Genomic DNA, 20,607 nt, shown 5'->3' with positions numbered 1-20,607 from the left:
CCTAAAGATACTACCAGAAAAGACGGCTCTTTTTACAAGATTATTAGGCTACACAAAAATTCAGTTAAACAAAAAACAAGAAGCAAAAATAAGTAAGATCTGGAAAGAGAAAGACACCCAAACACAAACCCAGAAGAGAATAAAGAATAGTGCAATTATGTGGCAAATCTGAAAGTCAAAGAAACAACAATTTCTTAGCAAAATAAAGAGAGAAAATTTGAAAAGACTAATTTCCACATAAGAGATTAAAGGGGGATTAGAGATTTATCATTCATGAGTTCACAGCAGAATCTCATGTAACCCTTAAGGAAGACATGAAAACAGCTCTCTGAAGAATTAAGTATCCATTTACTAAGGATAATATATCTTCGGATAAGATGTCTAAATTTTCTCTGCTTCCATAAATGAGGTGAAAATATTGTATTATTCATGTTTTCCTTTAATGAAACAAATATGAAAATTTGGGAGTGTATTTGAAATAAAGACATTTCACAGCAGAAGTAGGCACTAAGATGCCTGGTCAAGTTGAGATTCAAAAGATTATACTCAGGATCTTTAGAGTGCATTATCCAAAGCATGTATTCTTACATATCTTAAAGTCAAATAAAACGAAGAGGGCAAAAACATTCCCTCTCCATTACCCATTTGCTGAATAATATTTATTGACTATAAATTCTAGGTAAAAATAGTCATACCATTATTTTTAAGAGAAATGTAGTTTTCCTCTAAAGATAAACAAAAATGGGAAATTTTCACTTGAGAAAACCATTAAGATGTTTAAAATTTCAAAAGCATTAGGTTACTTACAACGGCAAACTCATCTCTGTCAAGCATTCCATCATGGTCAATATCACTCAATTCCCAAACCTTAAAAAGAAAATAATTGGTTAAGATTAACATCATTTCATGTGCTAATTGTATATATCAAATATATATATTTGGAGGAAAAAGTTTTTCCTAAACATTATAAAATCTATTTTTCTGAGAAATTTCAATTATGCTGGGCATCTTATTACATCACTAACAGAATTTCTGTAAAAAAAAAAATTAATAATAATTCTTAATACCAAGTAGTTTTAAACAGAAATCACTTTGCTAATTTTTAAAGAAAATGTTTTGCTCCTCTCAACTAAGAAAACAACTATGTAACACAGTACATTAAACAATTTTTTGATGCTTGAACTGTGGTGTTGGAGAAGACTCTTGAGAATCCCTTGGACTACAAGGACATCAAACCAGTTAATCCTAAAGGAACTCAGTCCTCAATATTCATCGAAAGGACTGATGCTGAAGTTGAAGCTCCAATACTTTGGCCACCTGATGCAAAGAGCTGACTCATTGGAAAAGACCCTGCTGCTGGGAAAGACTGAGGGCAGGAGGAGAAGGGGACGACAGACATGAGATGGTTGGATGGCATCACCAGTTCAATGGACACGAATTTGAGCAAGCTCCAGAAGATGGTCAAGGACAGGAAAGCCTGGTGTGCTACAGTCCATGGGGGTCACAAAGAGTTGGACAAAACTGAGCCACTAAACAACAACTTTAAACTACTACATTTTTTTAAAAACATCACCTCAGTTACTTCATGCAACAACTTCATGTGGTACTATAAAACCTATTTTAGACCCGAGACTACATGACTTATATAGGATCATGTAACTATTATTAAGTAACAGGATCAGTCTTCAATCTGAAGACTTCCAACCAAGTCCATTATTGTTTTCCTATAACACAGGAACCGCTACTCAACTGAAATACATATTCAATGAACATTGTATTAATAATCATTAGCCAACTAATGTCCAGATCATACAGAGAATAAATAAACCTTAAAGAAAGAAAGTGAAGTCACTCAGTCGTGTCCGACTCTTTGCAACCCCATGGACTGTGGTCCACCAGGCTCCTCTGTCCATGGGATTCTCCAGGCAAGAATACTGGAGTGGGTTGCCATTTCCTTCTCCAGGGGATCTTCCCAACCCAGGGATAAAACCCCGGTCTCCCACATTGTGGGCAGATGCTTTACCATCTGAGCCACCAGGGAAGCCCGATAAACCTAAAGTCCTAATATATTTGGTCTAAACCTAGACTATCTTCCATAGCTTTAGACCAGCTATAGACTATTTTAAATTGTTGAAATGAAGGTATTTAAGTCAGTCAACAAAATTTTATTTGTGGCAGAAAGAGAAGGTATACTGATGAGAGACAGGAGTGAATACAAGCAAGCGTCTGGTCGCTGAGGGTCCTGAAGTTTCGACTTTATCCCAAATGCAATAGGAAGCTGCCTAAGAGGGTAACTTTCAAGTAAAAAATAACAAGATTACATTTATAGTTTAGAAATCTAATACTGATCATATGGTATAAAAATAATTAGTAGAAAACAAGATTAGAAAATTAGTTTAGCACCCAAATTATACAACACTGATCCAGTAGTTACTGGTATTGTGATGACAAGTTGTTGTCATCATCATCATCATGGCAGCTAACATTCAAAGAGTATGTACCAAGCTCTGTGCTAGGTACTTTGTATACATTATCCCATTTAACTTGTGTACCCTATAAACAGAACGATGTGATACGAAAGTCACTCAGTCATGTCTGACTCTTTGCGATCCCGTGAACTGTAGGCTGCCAGGCTCCTCTGTCCACAGAATTCTTCAGGCAAGAATACTGGAGTGGGTAGCCATTCCCTTCTCCAGGAGATCTTCCCAACCCAGGGATCAAACCCAGGTCTCCCTCATTGCAGGCAGATTCTTTACTGTCTGAGCCACCTGGGAAGCCCAAGAATACTGGAGTAGGCAGCCTATCCCTTCTCCATGGGATCTTTCCAACCCAGGAATCAAACCAGGGTCTCCTGCACTGCAGGTGGATTCTTTACCGTCTGACTTACCAGGGAATCCATGGAAAACAAGCTAATTTTAAAAGATTAGAAAACTGAGACATGGTTTTCTAATGATTTGCCCAAGGTCACACAGTTAAGAAATGGTGTAGCCATGATTCAACCCTATATAGTCTAAGTAAGAAATTAAAGAAAAGACTAGAGGTTTAAAGAGAGTAGACAAGGTCTAAAATATAAAGAGGGGTATTAAGAAATCACTATGCAAACAGCACAAGAGAGGCTATAGTACAGAAAGCCCAGCTGAAGCTGGTGATCACAAAACTATGAGGATACTAATCTTACGAGACTTTCTCAATAGTCCAAATGCAACCAGAGAGAAGGCAAATAATTAGCTTCATGTAAGAAGCTCCTCCTCTCACGCAGGAGATTAGAAAACATGGCAAAGAAGCTAAGGATACTGACATGAAACTGTGAACCAAAAGAATCCAAGGTGGATGAAGGAAAAAGTAAATCCAAAGGACAGAGAAAATAAGAGTCTGATCCTACTCCTTGGAGGGAAAGTTATGACCAAACTAGACAGCATATTCAAAAGCAGAGATATTACTTTGCCAACAAAGGTCCGTCTAGTCAAGGCTATGGTTTTTCCAGTGGTCATGTATGGATGTGAGAGTTGGACTATGAAGAAAGCTGAGCACCGAAGAATTGATGCTTTTGAACTGTGGTGTTGGAGAAGACTCTTGAGAGTCCCTTGGACTGCAAGGAGATCCAACCAGTCCATCCTGAAGGAGATCAGTCCTGGGTGTTCATTGGAAAGACTGATGCTAAAGCTGAAACTCCAGTACTTTGACCACCTCATGCGAAGAGTTGACTCATTGGAAAAGACCCTGATGCTGGGAGGGATTGGGGGCAGGAGGGGAAGGGGACGATGGAGGATGAGATGGCTGGATGGCATCACTGACTCGATGGACATGAGTTTGGGTGAAGTCCAGGAGTTGGTGATGGACAGGGAGGCCTGGCGTGCTGCGATTCATGGGGTCGCAGAGTTGGACACAAACGAGCGACTGAACTGAACTGATAAAAGTCTTGATAACATCAAAGAATTAGTCTTGCAAATATCTAGGAAAGAAATCTAGAAAGCCAAGAAGTTCTCTTTAGAGAGTAGAATTTATGATTTCAGAGATGAAACTATTCCTTTAACCAGGCCCCATGATACAGTCATGGAATAGAGGGAGATGTAGAATACTGATGGTCTCTGGAAATTAAATCAAGGAACTGGGAGGTCAGAGCATACTACCCAAAGACAAAAGGCCTTACATAGAGGATTATGGCAGCTAATTTTGAACACTCATATTTTAGAGGTAATAACCAAAGAAAGAAAGAAATCGGCAATAGTTTAAGTGAGAGCACAAAAAATTCTATAATACCGCAACTTCAAAATAGGATCTACGTATTCTTTAACAGTGAGCTAAACTGTTCCAGTTTAAAGTAAAATTAAAATACATAAAAGTTACACTTAGAATTTAATATCTTACTCTTCCAAGAATATCCACAGGTAACTTAGAGTTGAGCAACACTGGTTTCACTTTATCACCAGACAGAAATCCATTCACTGGGCATAAACTATCAAAAATTGCATCATATTTGGCCTTATCTTCAGGCTATAATATAAAAAAAGATTGCAAGTTAAATAATGGAGAAAGGGACATAACTGCAGTTATAAACATTAAGTCCTCAAAGACTAGGCAACATTTTTAAAATGATCATTTAAAAAACATATTTCACTTTCATCCAAATATAATGTAGTAAATAGTAATTTAAAAGTTATTTCACTCAAAAGGTTAGAATTCTCTCCATTCCTTTTGTAACTGAACCGTCATCTTTACCTTTTCTATTGTTAAGTTAAAATCAGGGATTTTAAAATCAGAAGATTTCAGGGATCGAAGGACTTTGAGAAGAGCATCTAGTCTAACCCTCTCAAACAGACCCAAAGCAAAGCAATAACTTCTGCAAGAACCAACAGCTGTTAGTGACATTCTATGACTTTCTAAACTTGGCATTAATTACATTTCAAACTCAATTTTTTTTAAAAAAGAAATCCTTGCCAAAGAAATAAACATCATTTCCCTCATTTTTTCCAAAGCAAGATATCTTTTTCCTATCAATAATAAGGTATTTCCTAAAATCCCTGTAAATTATCTATATAACATAAAAACTAATACCTAAAATCCCTGTAAATTATCTGTATAACATAAAAACTATCATTTATGATTTGCCAAGTCAAGACCAGATCCTTACAGACTAGCACACAAGGCATACAAACCAAAATGGTTTTCTGACAAAGCTATACATTTATTACAGATTATTTTATCTGCTATATTCTATTTTAAAATTACAATTTTTAAAACCTGGTAAGATAGCTATAACCATTTCAGTGTTTCTAAATAACTATAAGGCAAAATACCCATTTCAGAAAAACATTTCTTAAAGAATTGTTTTAAAGTCATAAAGAGAATATTTAGTTAGGCAGAACTTTTCAAATAAGAAATAATACCAATGGGGTAAACTACGTATTCATCAAATATCTTAGTTAATACCAGATTATGACATCACCATTTTTAGTTTACACTACAAAAGAAAGGAGATTAAGCCAATACAGTCAAAAAATGACTGAGAGAGAATAACATGACTCAAGGAATTTCTGGTACCAGCATTTCCTCCACAGTACAAAATGAAAGTCTAAAGCACCCTGCAATACATTTTGAAAGAAGGGGGAGAGGATTATGTATGTAAGAAGCAAAGTGTGGTAAAAGAATAGTCAAAAAGTTTACTTACTTTTACAGCCCATGGGAGCTCAGCTGCAGAGGTTCCACTGATTAGCAAAGGACTACTGGTATCATGCTAAAAAGGAAAATATAGCACACGAAGGGCTGAAATCCTCATTTCAATAAAAAATGACGAGGAAATCGTGTTTGGATTTAAACACTCAGACAAAATGCTGGATCTCAATACACAAAGGATACTATTTAACATTAACTCAGGCTTTCACTGAAGTACAAATGAAACAAAAACTGAATTAGCTGTGTTAGCTGCATAAATGACTGTGGAGCACTAACTAAAACATGTTAAGTCTTATAGAATAAATCCTATTACACCTGAAATCAAAATAAAATGAAGATATGGTTATCTGAATGTAACAAAAATATTTATGGCCCTGTTAACTGATGACTTTTCCCCACAATATTTAAGGAAAGCACACAGGGACAAGCACAACTTAAGATTTCTAAGTCACAAGGACAGGAACCTACCAATAGCATGTCCAAGTTATTATGTTTATTTGCTTGTAGAGATGGCTATATTTGAAAATGTTTACTAATAGTATATAGTTAGGCAACAAATCCCTAAATTAACCCCCTGACTCCACAATTAAACTCAGAAGTATAGAAATTCTCAAAACTGAAGTTAAATTCATAATACTTAGACCAAATACTTTTAAAATACTGAATTTTAAAAACAAGAAGAGCTATGAAACTTGTGAAAAAAGCAGTAAGGTGGGGAGGACTAGCCCTATCAGATATAAATTATCAAATATGATCACTGAAACAATGTGAGATCAACATACAGATAAACAGATCAATGGATATAAACAGAAAAACCCAGAAAAAATAAATACATATGAGAATGTCATGATTGAGGTGGCATTTAAATCAGTATGGAAAAGACTGATTATTCAATAAACATGGTAGTCATCTTGAAGAAATATAAATTTGAATCCATACACACCTTACATCAGGATTAATGTCAATGTGAACAAAGAAACCATAAAAACCTTAAATTCAAATAATTCATTTACATTAAATACAATATCTTCTTTATGGGAAAACAAATTACCACAAAGTCAAAAGACAAATAGCAAAATGGGAAAAAATATTTGCAATTCATCTAGACAAACAACTGTTTTCCTAATATACGAAAAGCCTCTTGAATTCAATAAGACCAAGAACCAAAGAAAAATAGGCAGAAGTTATTAACAGACATTTCACATAAAGACAATGTAAATGGCTCATAAGCATGAGAAAAACTACTCAACTTCACTTCATAAAACCAAAAGGATAAATTAAGACTACACTTACATTCCACTGGTCACCTACCAAATTTACAAGAAACAAAAGTTTGACAACAGTAAGCTGGAAAAAGTACACTCAACCAACTGCTGGTGGGACTATGAACTAAAACAACCACTATGGAAGACAAGTTATTATAAGTGAAAATTACAATGCACAAACTTTGAAACACCAATTCCACATCTGAGAATTTATGCATATATTTCTGCACATGCAAAGTGACAGATTCAAGGTTTCTATTTATTGCAGCAATTTTTAAATAATAAAAGACTGGAAACAAGCTAAAAGCATATCAATAGGAAGCTAAATAAATAAAAGTAAACAGAAGCAAGGAAATACTACTTTCTAATCACGTGGTATCAGTTTTTAAAATACAATTTAAATTTAAAAGCATTTCTTACAAATCTTGGTGGAGGAACAGCCAGGTTCAAACTACTTAGTGAAACCTCCAATCCATTCTGGGCACATGCCACAAGACGCAAAGCAACAAAGAATTCCTGAGAAAGAAAAGTATGACTGTTAAGAGCATTATCCATCTACCCATTCATCCATCCATCCATCTATCTACACATCTGAAAATATAAAACAATTCACAACTACTCCAAAATTTTTATGTCTCAGTGAATATAATAGCACACTTGCTTTAAAAAACACTTGCTCTAAATACAAGAAGAGCTCTATGTACAAAGATATTCCTGATATAATAAATAGCAAAAAATATTAATATAAATGAGAAAATAAACTGATATACATGATATGGGAAATATACCAAGATTAATAATCATGTTTCAAAGAATATTTAATGATGGTAAGAAACGAATTTTATCACTTAAGAAAAAGAATCTTAGAAAAAAGTCTAGAAGAAAATAACACCTAGAAGAAAATAAATAAAAGGTTATCAAAAGTCATATCTGGATTTAAGATTATAAATTTTGACACTAGAACAATCATTCAAATGATTCAGTCACTGTTATTCCAGAAAAGCTACAAAGAATAACTATGCAACATCTGAAACAATTATATAACTGCTTGACTTCAAAACACTTACAAATCTCTCCCAAAAGTCCTTGGATTTTTGGCATTTGAAGCCTTAGTTCAAAATTTAATTAGTAAGTGGGAAGACACTGAAGCAACTTGTTTTCAGCTGTTCTCAGTTAAAATCAAGTCTCAGAATAGGCATAACAAAAACTTTTTACTCCAGTCATGATTACTTACAATTTATCAATACTCTAGATACAGCTGCTGATTCTCAAATCTCCTGTTCTCACCTACAACTTCCTTACTCAATTCATAACCTACTCATAGAAACTTGCAGGTTGCCTGTTCATACAGTACTTTATCTTCACTAATAAATATCTTGAAAAAATGCTATTTCAAGATCTCCCCTTCTCTTTTCATTCACCACACAAGCTTCTATGCCATTTGACTTCAACTCCCACCATTAGCCAGAGAAACAACTGTCACAAATTCATAGCTACAAAATACAATAGACTCTCAAAAAAAAAAAGAAAAAAACCTCAACCTACTTGTTCTTTTGGCAGCCTGGACAGTATGATCCTTCCTGAAGCTCTCCTCTACCAGCACAGCTTCATAAAGCTGTCCAAGTTCCTCTCTGACCTTCCAAGTATCTTCTGTTGGAGCCTTGTCTCTTCCCATCCTTGAAATGCTGAACTCTAAATAACCCTTTTACTCTTGTCATTCTGCATGAGATTCAATTCTCTTAGATAATCAAGTCCACATCCCAGATAATATGGATGGGCTCTGAAGTGAAATGATACTGCACTGAATTCTAGTTCTACTACTTGTTACGAGGCCTTGAAATGAAATGAAAGTCGCTCAGTAGTGTCCGACTTTGTGACTCCATGGACTATACAGTCCATGGAATTCTCCAGGCCAGAATACTGGAGTGGGTAGTCATTCCCTTCTCCACGGGATCTTCCCGACCCAGGGATCGAACCCAGGTCTCCCGCATTGCAGGCGGCTTCTTTACCAGCTGAGCCACCAGGGAAGCCCTATAAGGCCTTAGGCAAGTTTAAAAAAAAAAAAACAAACACCTCTTTAAAAGGGGAGCTAATTCCTTACAATGTACTGTAAGGAACAAAATTTAAAACCACACTATAGGAAGAAAGCACTATTATTTTTGGCTCATAGAAACTCAGTAAGTATTGGTTTATGTCCTTAATTTCATATGTTAATTCAAAAATCTATTCCTTCAATGCAAACATCAAAGTTTAACTGCAGATCCATAAATCCCGCCACCTGGATATAACAAAGGCAACTCAAACTAAACATCCAAAGACTAGGAGTAGCAATGAAGAATTTATTTTACTGTTAAGTTCCTGAAGACAGGGATCACATTCCATCACATTTACTTCTGTATCTCCAAAGCCTGGCTCAAAATAGGTACTCAACAAATAATATGCTGACTAAGTCTAGAGCACCCTGGATGCTCACATGAATTTAGTTTTCCAATGTCTCCAAGGCACCAAATCGGCTCTTCTGGCCAGGGGGTCCAATGAGGACTACAATCTAGCCTTGGAATCTTAAATAAGAGACTGGGTATTCTGACCCCTCATCTAACTTTTCCATCCTTTTTCTCAGTCAGCTTCAGTTATCCCTATAGGGGGAATTAACTTTGAGTAGTAGTGCTCAGCCAATGTATCAGCAAGTATCAAGCTTTGAATTTAATCCTGTAGAACTCTGAAATCTATCTCCAACAAGTGAAACTTTAAAGTACTCTAATGGTGTCTAATACCCACAACCACTTTCACATAGTTCTGGCCCAAGACTGACTTCTGGCCTGTAAACCATTTTTTGGTTTATATGTTAGCAATAAAACCTAGACCAAAATATACCACACTTAGATTTGATTAGCCAAGAGCTTCCCTTCAAACGTACAAGGCAATACCATCTTAACACATAAATAATAAAAGCCACTTTTATTTATAACCCTGAACACATAAGAAACTTAGTAAGATACAAAGAGTAAAGTCTCCCTGAATAACTAAGAAAAATAAATCCCATGTTATTATTTGAATGTATCCCCTAAAATCCATATATTGAAAGCTAAACTCCCCAAAACAATGGCAGAGCCTCTGGGAAGTACTTAGACCATTAGGATAGGGCCCTTATAAATGGGCCTAGTGCCTTACAAAAGAGGGTTTAAAGAAATAACTAGCACATTCTGCCATGTAAGGATAAAGAAAAAGTCTGCAATCTAGAAGAAAGTTCTCACTAGAATCATGCTGGCAATTTATCTCAGACTTCCAGCCTCCAGAACTGTGAGCAATAAATTTTTGCTGTTTGTGGTATTTTGTTGTAACAGCCCGAACTGACACTCCAGGAGAACGAACGTCACCAAACTCTAATCTTTGGGAATTAGGTACTTTAATGTCTAGTGATTGGAAGTATTTTCCTTATTATAACACTTGTCCTTGCAAAACCCTAATTTTGCAAAAATGAATTTTTAGTTTAAAAATACAAAAAAACGGCTGGCTATTTTTTATTCTGAATCACTCAAAAATTGTTCATGTCAGTCTCTGATTCTTACTTGTTTGTTCAGGATACCTTTCCCATCTGTGTCAGCTAAATCCCAGATCTGAAATTTAGAAGAAAAAAAAAGTATCAATCTATATTTAAAACAAAAATCATCTTACAGATAAATAAAATTCATGTAATTGACAACCTCATGCTCTTTGGTAGTCAGATTTAAGAGTTGTAGAATTAAAAGCAGAAAGAAACTTTGACGATCACTTAGTGTTGCTGCTACTGCTGCTAAGTCACTACAGTCGTGTCCGACCCTGTGTGACCCCATAGATGGAAGCCCACCAGGCCCCCCTGTCCCTGGGATTCTCCAGGTAAGAACACTGGAGTGGGTTGCCATTTCCTTCTCCATCACTTAGTGTAACCCTACACAAAGATATTAAGGTCCAATGAGGTTAAGTGACTTACTCATGAACATCCAAGACATCAGGGAAAGAAATGAAGCCCAGGTTCTAACTTTCAGTCCAATGACTTTTTTATTAACCCAGATTCTAAGTCCAGTGCTCTTTCTACTAGAATATGCTACCTTGATTTTAGATCCTTATTAAGATGATATTCTTTCTTATGGGTAAGCTGAAATAGTTAATGTTTATTTGTGAATAATTAAATTATTAACAATTATTTTTCAGGGTTGAATACATATCAATATCATACATAAGGATTTATAAGGACATCAAGCCAAGAGAGGGACTTTCCACCTCTTTCTGCTCTTTCCTAAGCCTCTCATCTCCTACTCTATTTACCACAAATTCAACACATTTAAGAGACAGTTCTAATAGAGGAAGCAGGGAAACAGCCAATTCTGAGTGGGTGGCAAGGTTCCCAGTCTGCACTGTTGCTCCCCACAACACTCAAATGTACTATTACTTCCTCATTTCATTCTACTAAAAAGTAATTTGTTTTCTAAAAATCTGAAAAACACCATATTTTCCAAAAAGATAAATCACTACACCAGAAATTCCCTCCATTGGATTACTGTAACTGCTTTCATGACTCAGTTCTAAGTTTCTCGAGATGTCTTTTGAATTTTATCCAATTTACCTACACTAATAAATATTCATTATATCTAGTTATGGATACAATGAACAAATACTACCTTTCCAAGTACCAGGTCTGGAAGTCCTGATTTTTTTAGGAATACAGCAGCATCAGAAGCCAATACCCTTCCAGTATTGCCCGTATCAACCTGAAAAAATATAAACCATAAGCTGACAAAAAACATAAAGACAAAATTATGATTATTTACCTGCATTCCTCCCTATGATTTAAGAAGTGAGTTTTTCAAAAAGAGAGCAGGAATCCTCTCACTAACAAAGGCCATGTAATATTCAGATCAGTTCAGTTCAGTCACTCAGTTGTGTCTGACTCTTTGAGACCCCATGGACTGCAGCACGCCAGGCCTCCCTGTCCATCACCAACCCCCACAGTTTACTCAAACTCATGTCCATTGAGTCAGTGATGCCATCCAACCATTTCATCCTCTGTCGTCCCCTTCTCCTTCCACTTTCAGTCTTTCCCAGCATCAGGGTCTTTTCAAACGAGTCAGTTCTTCGCATCAGGTGTAATATTCGCATCAGGTATAATGTAATATTGGAGACCCATATGAGAAGAGTACCATCTAGAGAGCGCTGTCCATCTACAATGTGTTTTTTATCATGTCCATTACACAAATGATAAAACTGTAGCTTGGGGAATTCCCTGGCGAACCAGTGGCTAGGACTTGGCACTTTCATTTCTGGGGCCTGGGTTCAATGCCTGGTCAGGGAACAAAAAAACCCTGAAGCTCAGAGGATGTAGAACAAATTAGTGGAGTCATAATATTAACATATATCTTCTAATTCCAAGTCTTCTATAGGTGCCATTTAAATTCCAATAAACTTGAATGGCAATATAGAAAAAGAGCAATAATTTCTGGAGAGGTCTTCTGATAAATGTGAATAGCTGCACAGTTATCTGGTGGTTGTTTTTTTTTTAATATCTTTAAATAATTAACTTCTGCTTTTATACTTACTCTTAAGAAACTGCAACACTTTCTTAAAAAATCAAAGCAATATCAGTACTAAAACTAGCAGTGATTCTATTATAAACTTTAAGTAACATTTAAAAAACTGCTAAGTTCCTAAAGTACATTAAGGGAAACACATCATTTTAACTGATGGGGACTTTCCTTTAAGACAGAATGAGGTCACCAAGAACAGAAAAACAGTTAAAAAAAAATAAATAAATAACGACTCTCACTTCTGTAGAGATTTCCTAAAGTTCTATTTAAAAAGTCATGGGAAGAGTAACATGATACTAGGATATTTGTGAGCTGGCTGTTTTTCCACTTTAGTTAAAAGATTAAGTTTACTAAAACATATACAAAGCATTCCAGACAGACCAAACCCGGCAAAGAAGCAAAAGAGAAATCCTTTCTTTCAAGTGCTAGAACATGGGATAAATCAGGCACTCAGCAAACAGGAAAGAATTGCCCAATCCACATTTTGGGTAACAAAGAACAAAAAAGGTTAGGAAATCAGCCTCTAGAATTCTCCACAACTCCTTTTCTTTGCCTACTCTCTGACAAGGGTTGGAGAAGAAAAGAAACATCTCTCTCCCCAGATAGCCCAAAAACAGAGGCACTGAGGGGAAACACTGATCAAACTCTGAAGAAAATACTTATGCATTTCCAGTAAACATTTTTACTATCTTCCATTCTTTTGGCTACTATAATAATTAAACATAGCCATTCAGTCTTTGTCATCTACAGCCAGTTTATGTCTGCCTAAAGGCTCTGCCATAAGCTACAGCGCACCTCTTCAACAAAGGAAGAGTCTCAGAGCCTCATGGAAAGAACAATACCACATACTCTGAACTATTAACACTTTAAAACATAGACTTTTGGGTAAAGACTTCTAGGCTGAAATCACTTAGACAACTTTCAGACTATACTGATAGACCAAGTCAAAATTCCAGGACTCTGCATACTGGAAGTAGATATATCTCATGAAAGCAAACTCCTAACCCAAGATGCAAGAGAACACAAATTAATTACACAGAGCTGAATGAAGTGTTATAGAAAACTCAATTATGATTTTTTATGTGCAATACTGCTGGTATTATTTTTACTATTCTATTTTCTAATGGTTACGTGGAAAAGCCCTTTCTTAGTAAATTATCCCTCAATTTAGCAGGTGCTGCTTTGGTAATCTGAATTAAATACTTTTCAATGGTATCTGATTCGCAATGACCCTTCAGAAATCAAAAACCTTTAATGAATGTCCTTATCTTTTATGGCCATACAGTTATAAGCTAAATAATAATTTGTTCTCCTTTTTATCAGGATATAGTTGAGTAAACCAATGGTACAAAAGGAAGGCCATACTTGAAATGACTCTCTTTCATTCAGATAGAACAAGACGCTATTAAGGATCAGGGACTGACTTTACGTAGAGCCAAAGTCTACCAGGCCCCCACAAGAAGACCAGCCTGCTACATGGTTTGTAAGATCCCAAGTGTCTCAAGCACTAAAGCAAGGTTACTCAGAAGGCCAGGAACCTTAGCAGATATGGGAAATCCCAAGATGAGGTAAATTCACTCAAATTTACATGCACTGCATGTGAAATAAGAAGTGAATTTCTAAAGTTTGGATCTTAGTCTCAAAATAGAAGAATATAACAAAGGCTTTAAGCAGAAACTTATTACCTGACCTTATAAGTTGTTAAATAGTAAGTATACAACTTTAGGCTTGCAAGTCACACAAGAAGACCTATAGTGGTTCATTAAAACTTACTGCAATTATGTAGACAATAGGATCAAATATAATCAGACCAGCCTTTTCAGTAATCATGATCAGAAGGTGAAGAAATTATAAAGAAAAATGATTTGATATTTGGAAATGGGCAAATAATACTGTCTATGCTTTCAGAAGATTATCTGATCTATGGTTTGCACCTTTGACTTCTATGAACTAAGCTATTTATTTTATACTCTGTAGGGGTAGAGGTTAAATTATATAAAACTGATAGCAATGCAAATGATTCCTATCCATACCAATGAAATTAATTTTCTCTGATGGACAATATAAATCTCTGTAACTCATATTCCCATTTTTACATCTCAGTGGTTCTCTCAATAATTAATGAGTTGAAGAAAAATCTTTGATACATGTTCATTTTATATTTATATGAGTGCTATGGCTTCAACTTGATGAAAATTAAACTTTAAAACGTCTTTAAAATAACATAAAAGTCATGTCTAAATAACTTATAAATTAATTCGGATGTTTGTATCTGGATGAATATATCTAATGCTACATGGATTTTTAAGATAGATATTTAAGACAAGTGTTTGGGCTTAATTATCTTTCCTTAATTTTCTGAAAACTTGTTAAACACATTAATCAAAGCAGGAGATTAAAGCACAAGAAAATGAAAACAAGAAATGTCAAATTTATTCAGCAGGCTGAATACAATCAGGAGTTGAAAGTATATTCTCTAAGAAACAATCATCTTACCTGTCTATAGTATTTTTCATAAAGAGGATTTCCACTTGATAACTGAAATAAATAATTAGAAATTAAATGCTATTCAATGACTTTTATTAATATAATTACATTCATTCAACAGATACATGAAATAAAGATAAATACAATTAATATATCTATGATTTCAAAAAATTCAATTTTGTTTATTTTGGGCAGAAGGGAGAGTAAATAAAGGCAGCCATGTAGATTACCAAGAATTAGATAGACAAGAAACAAAACAGGAATTTTAAAACTGTTTTTGATATCAGAACTCTTTTCCTCTTGTAAAATTTTACTCAGAAACTCAACATTTAACAAATTATGGTGAAATGATTTGGTTATAGAGCAACTGAGAAGCCCAAAACCTTAAGAGTTCATCCTCTACCCAAGTCCCCAAAGTACTGATGAACACAAAAAAGCACTTCAATAAAATAATCAAGTGAATATACAAACTAATGAACAAAAAAATATTAATATTAGATCTGAAGTGCTTGTAGGCAGGGAGTGGTGTTCAATTCACATGTATGTGTGGCTCACTCAGTCATGTCCAAGTCTTTGCAACTCCATGGACTGTACCCGCCATGCTCCTCCGTCCATGGAATTTTCCAGGCAAGAATACTGGAGTGGATTGCCATTTCCTCCTCCAGGGGATCTTCCCAACCCAGGGATGGAACCTACGTCTCTTGTACTGGCAGGCAGATTCTTTACCACTGCACCACCTGGGAAGTCCATTCAATTCATAATACAGTCTAAACGGTTCCTTGGTCAGCTGATGGACAGATATATTATCTCATCTGAAAGGCAGCTGAGGAGTATCAATGTTTGAAGGCTCAGGTTCACTTGTACATGAATGTGTTTAAGAGTGTTCTGGAATTGGGAAGGAAATACAGGAAGGTTTCATGAGGGTGACACCAGTGCAGAAATCTGAGGTATAGGGGAACAGGGGAGACGGTGATTCTACACAAAGGGATAAATGCAATCAACAGAAATCTGTTACATTTGTTGAGAATAGTAAGGAGTTCTAAATGGTGATAAGGATTAGAGATAAGATTATAAGGGGTCCCCAACCACATTCTGGTCCTTGGCCTATTACAACCTAGGATGCACAGTAGGTGGTGAGGGGGAGGCAAGGGGGCAAAATTTCATCTGTATTTATAATCACTCTAGTAGCAGGAAAACAAGCTCAAGGGTACTTCTAATTCAGCGTTATGGTGAGTTGTATTATTACTTTATTATATAACACAATGTAATAATAATAAAGTTCACAATAAATACAATGTACTTGAATCATCCCGAAACTGTCCCCCTCCACCCAACTCCCCAGTCCATGGAAAAACTGTCTTCCATGAAACTGGTCCCTGCTGCCAAAAAGGTTAGGGACCGCTGTTACAGAAGACAAGTGATGAAGGGCTTCACCTCCCATGGTAAAAGTAAAGAAAATAACGATGGAAAAGAGGACACGCTCAAGCGCCTAATACTAGTTAACACTAATTAACTAAGTGATTATTTGTATGTGAAGAGGGAAAGTAGGATGGCATGCAGAAGGTTACTTAGGACAAAATTGTAATGGCCCTGTAGAGGACCTAACACTGGCAATGGTAAAAAAGAAGGGCTTGATTTGAAGAAAAAGTTTTTAAGACAGATTTGACAGGATTTATTAAGCAGATGAAGAGACAGGAGAGAAGCTTAGAGGAAATACAAAGATAAACAGGGGAAAAGATCTTCAAGCATCAAAGTTGGGCCTACAGTCTTAAAAACTAGGCACAAAACTAGATTAAGACCAACATGTACTCAGTGCCCATTCTGAGAACACATTATACTAAGTGCTTTATAAATACTACCACACTTAATCCTTGTGAGTCATATATTATCTTCCCAGTAAGTAAATAAAGAAACGTGTGAAAGTTAGTTTTACTTGTCAATTTGGTGAGGCAAGAGTACCCCATTGTTTGGTCAAATACCAGTCTACACGTTACTGTAAAGGTATTTTTTTTAGATGTGATTAACATTTAAAGCCATAAAGCAGATTATCCTCTGAAATGTGGGGAGGTCTCATCCAAGCAGTTGAAAGTCCTGAGAGAGAAGACTGATCTCCCCAAAGGAAGAAGTAATTCTGCCTTGAGATCACCTTCAGACTCAGCTGCAACATCAACTCTCCCCTCAGTCTCCAAGAGGCCCTGCAGATTTAGGACTTGCCAACCTCCACAAAGACATGAATCAATTCTTTAAAATTAACTGGTCAGTGTGAGTGTCTGTCCTACTAGTTCTGTTTCTCTGAGAACCCTAACACACCAAGTTTCAGAGAGGTTACTTGTCCAAGCTTTTAAATGGCAGAGCCTGGACTTAAATGCAGATCTGTCCTACTCTAAGTTCCATACTCTTTCACATTACCAAGCTGTTTCTCAAATGCCCTGGTTTGCTCAGGACAGTACAATCTCTTGTCTCAACATCCCATGTGGTTTACCACCTGTCTAAGAGTTTTCACTTCCTTGAATGAAGTATTTTTCATTAATCACTATATTAAAATAAACCAAGATGAATTTAGAACACTTCTACTGTATTCATCTATTTTCTGGCCAAGCTAACAGTGTCTAAGTGTTCTAACCACTTGAACAAGCGATGAAATCATAAAAAGGACCAGTGATAATTCCACCTTTCCCCTGACTCTTAGAGATAAAACATAACACCTTTCCAGGGACACCATACAGAAGACAGTGAAAAGTATCCTCAGACACAAGCAACCATGGACAGCTAACTCTTTACATCCTTTTGAGACAGCAGAAGAAATATTTGATGCTGGTGCTCCTGCTGACACATTCGGTACAGTGAGATGTGCAATGACCTGCAACATGCACCAGGCCACTAGCCAGCGAAGTAAGTAAGAAACTACAGATGAGGTGCAAATGAAGTATGTGTTAGGAGACAGTCTAAAACCTCGAGGTGGTTTCGTCATTTGTTGTATGGTATAATTCTAGAACTGTTTATTTTGTTGCTTGACAATCTTTATTATCACCCGATAAATCCTTTTAAGAACAATGAGCTAAAGAGAAGAAATTATACATTTAATACAAAATTACATACTAAAATTTCTCTAGAAAATGGATAGATAATTTGGATAAAACTTCGGAGGCTACTTCTATTTATCATGGCACTCTAGTGGCATCAGTATTAATGAGTTAGCTGCAAATGCCAAAACTTACAAATGTTTACATATATCCACAGTTAAAATTTTAAGGATAAAAATGGTATTGAAAACAAAACAAAAATATACTTAAACATGGAAATATGTGTTCCCTACTTGCAACCTGTCATCAGATTTTAAAGGCTGGAATCTTTCAAAGACTGACTTTATAAACCCAACCTAAGTGTCTCACTACTGAATCTTTTTGAAGGCAAGTCCTCTAATGATTGGTTGCATATTGTTCAAAATCAGTGGGAAATCTTAATCAAAGACTAAAGTTCAATGAAAAAAGATAAAAAAAAAAAAAACTTCAGCTATTGAAGCTTTTAGAAAATACCAATTATTAGAAAGAAAATTTGCCAAGGCACTGAAACATCCCTCAAAAGCAATGTTAAGTACCGAACAAATTGAATGAGTTCAAACAGAACATGAGATTTAATTAAAGTAATGAATTCTAGAAGTTCCATCAAAAGTCTTCCTATTTTTAACTATATAAATTTATATTCTGTACTGGAATGAAATGAAATAGGAGAGTACGATTTTACAGCATCTAAATTTAAAGAAACATGTAGAATAATGATTATGTATCTGTTTCTAACAACATATTAGAGACAGATACGTCTAAGAAGCTGGCAAAATATATAACTATTACCCAGAATAACTATCCTGTTTTTGTTTCTAAATATTCTCATAATCAATGTCAGTTCAGTTCAGACACTGAGTCATGTCCAACTCTTTGTGACCCCACGGACTGCAGCACGCCAGGCTTCCCTGTCCATCACCAACTCCAAGAGTTTGCTCAAATTCATGGCCATCAAGTTGGTGATACCATCCAACCATCTCATCCTCTGTCCTCTCCTTCTCCTTCCGCCTTCAATCTTGCCCAGCATCAGGGTCTTGAGTCAGTTCTTCACATCAGGTGGCAAAGGTATTGGAGTTTCAGCTTCAGCATCAGTCCTTCCAAGGAATATTCAGAACTGATTTCCTTTAGGGTGGACTGGTTGGATCTCCTTGCAATCCAAGGGACTCTCAAGAGTCTTCTCCAACACCACAGTTCAAAAGCATCAATTCTTCAGAACTCAGCTTTCTTTATGGTCCAACTCTCATAGCCATACATGACTACTGAAAAAACCATAGCTTTGACCTTTGTCTGCAAGGTAACGTCTCTGCTTTTTAATATGCTGTCTAGGTTGGTCACAGCTTTTCTTCCAAGGAGCAAGCATCTTTTAATTTCATGGCTGCAGTCACCACCTGCAGTGATTTTGGAGCCCCCAAAAATAAAGTCTGTCACTGTTTCCATTGTTTCCCCAACTATTTGCCATGAAGTGATGGGACTGAATGCCATGATCTTAGTTTTTTGAATGTTAAGTTCTAAGCCAACTTTTTCACTCTCCTCTTTCACTTTCATCAAAAGGCTCTTTAGTTCTTCTTCGCTTTCTGCCATAAGGGTGGTGTCATCTGTGTATCTGAGTAAAGACTTTATTTTGTTGTACTATAAAACAAGTATTTTATAAACTTTTATTTTTGAAAACAGAACTATTTTACTGATCTATATTACACTTCAGTATAATAAAAATAAAATTTTTTTTGATGGCAAAAAAAAACTTTTTGTAACTTTAAATACTTGTAATGTCCCTTTCATTCTCAAACATGTCCCAGTATGAAAAAAAAATTATATATTCACCCTGCTAAGTCACTTTAGTCATGTCCGACTCTGTGCGACCCCATAGACGGCAGCCCACCAGGCTCCCCCGTCCCTGGGATTCTCCAGGCAAGAACACTAGAGTGGGTTGCCATTTCCTCCTCCAATGCAGGAAAGTGAAAAGTGAAAGTGAAGTCGCTCAGTCGTATCCAACTCTTCGCGACCCCATGGACTGCAGCCCACCAGGTTCCTCCGTCCATGGGATTTTCCAGGCAAGAGTACTACTCCCAAAGAAATGTATAAATATTCTGCTAAAGAAAACAGCTTCATTGCTTACTACATAAACACATTTGAGAAGGTGTTAGCTCAGTAAGTGATTAAGTACATCCTGTGCTGATCAACTACACTAATACGATACAGCTAAATGAGAATGGAAAAAAGTCATCCAAATTGCCAATTCACTCATCAAGTAAGATGATCAAAGAGTGTGGTGCATCTTGGCAAAATAGTCTTTTTTTTCTTTTTTACTGAAATATGATTTTAGATTTTAAAAAAATCACATAGATACAACACACATAATGAATGCATAAAGAAAATTTTGAAAGGCATAGCTAAACTGGTAACAGTGATGATCTCTGGATAATGGAATTACAAATGATTTTCACATTCCTCTTTATACTACTCTGTGTTCTCTGAAAATATTTTTTATAATAAGCACTTCCCTAATTTTATAGAACAAAACAATTAAGATATTTTTAGCTTAGGAAAAAATGTAAAATC

General features: G+C 35.9%; 1 protein-coding gene across 7 annotated transcripts in view; it reads right to left on the bottom strand.

Annotated features, from left to right (window-relative positions):
* Positions 1-20,607, bottom strand: part of EPS15 (epidermal growth factor receptor pathway substrate 15) — a 140,292-nt gene that overhangs the window by 94,498 nt on the left and 25,187 nt on the right. For 6 of the 7 annotated variants that reach the window (XM_070368074.1, XM_070368080.1, XM_070368073.1 and 3 more), the window contains exons 2-8: positions 14,996-15,037; positions 11,597-11,686; positions 10,508-10,555; positions 7,359-7,454; positions 5,669-5,734; positions 4,369-4,494; positions 808-867 (exon numbers count right to left, since the gene is read on the bottom strand). In XM_070368074.1, coding sequence (XP_070224175.1) covers positions 808-867; positions 4,369-4,494; positions 5,669-5,734; positions 7,359-7,454; positions 10,508-10,555; positions 11,597-11,686; positions 14,996-15,037 — 528 coding nt within the window. The remainder of the gene's footprint in view (positions 1-807; positions 868-4,368; positions 4,495-5,668; positions 5,735-7,358; positions 7,455-10,507; positions 10,556-11,596; positions 11,687-14,995; positions 15,038-20,607) is intronic. The other variant, XM_070368075.1, reaches the window with a different exon arrangement.

This window comes from Bos mutus, chromosome 3 (assembly GCF_027580195.1).
Source record: "Bos mutus isolate GX-2022 chromosome 3, NWIPB_WYAK_1.1, whole genome shotgun sequence".
NCBI lineage: Eukaryota > Metazoa > Chordata > Mammalia > Artiodactyla > Bovidae > Bos > Bos mutus.
Note: the sequence above shows the minus strand (reverse complement) of the source record. Positions and strands in the feature narration are given on the sequence as shown.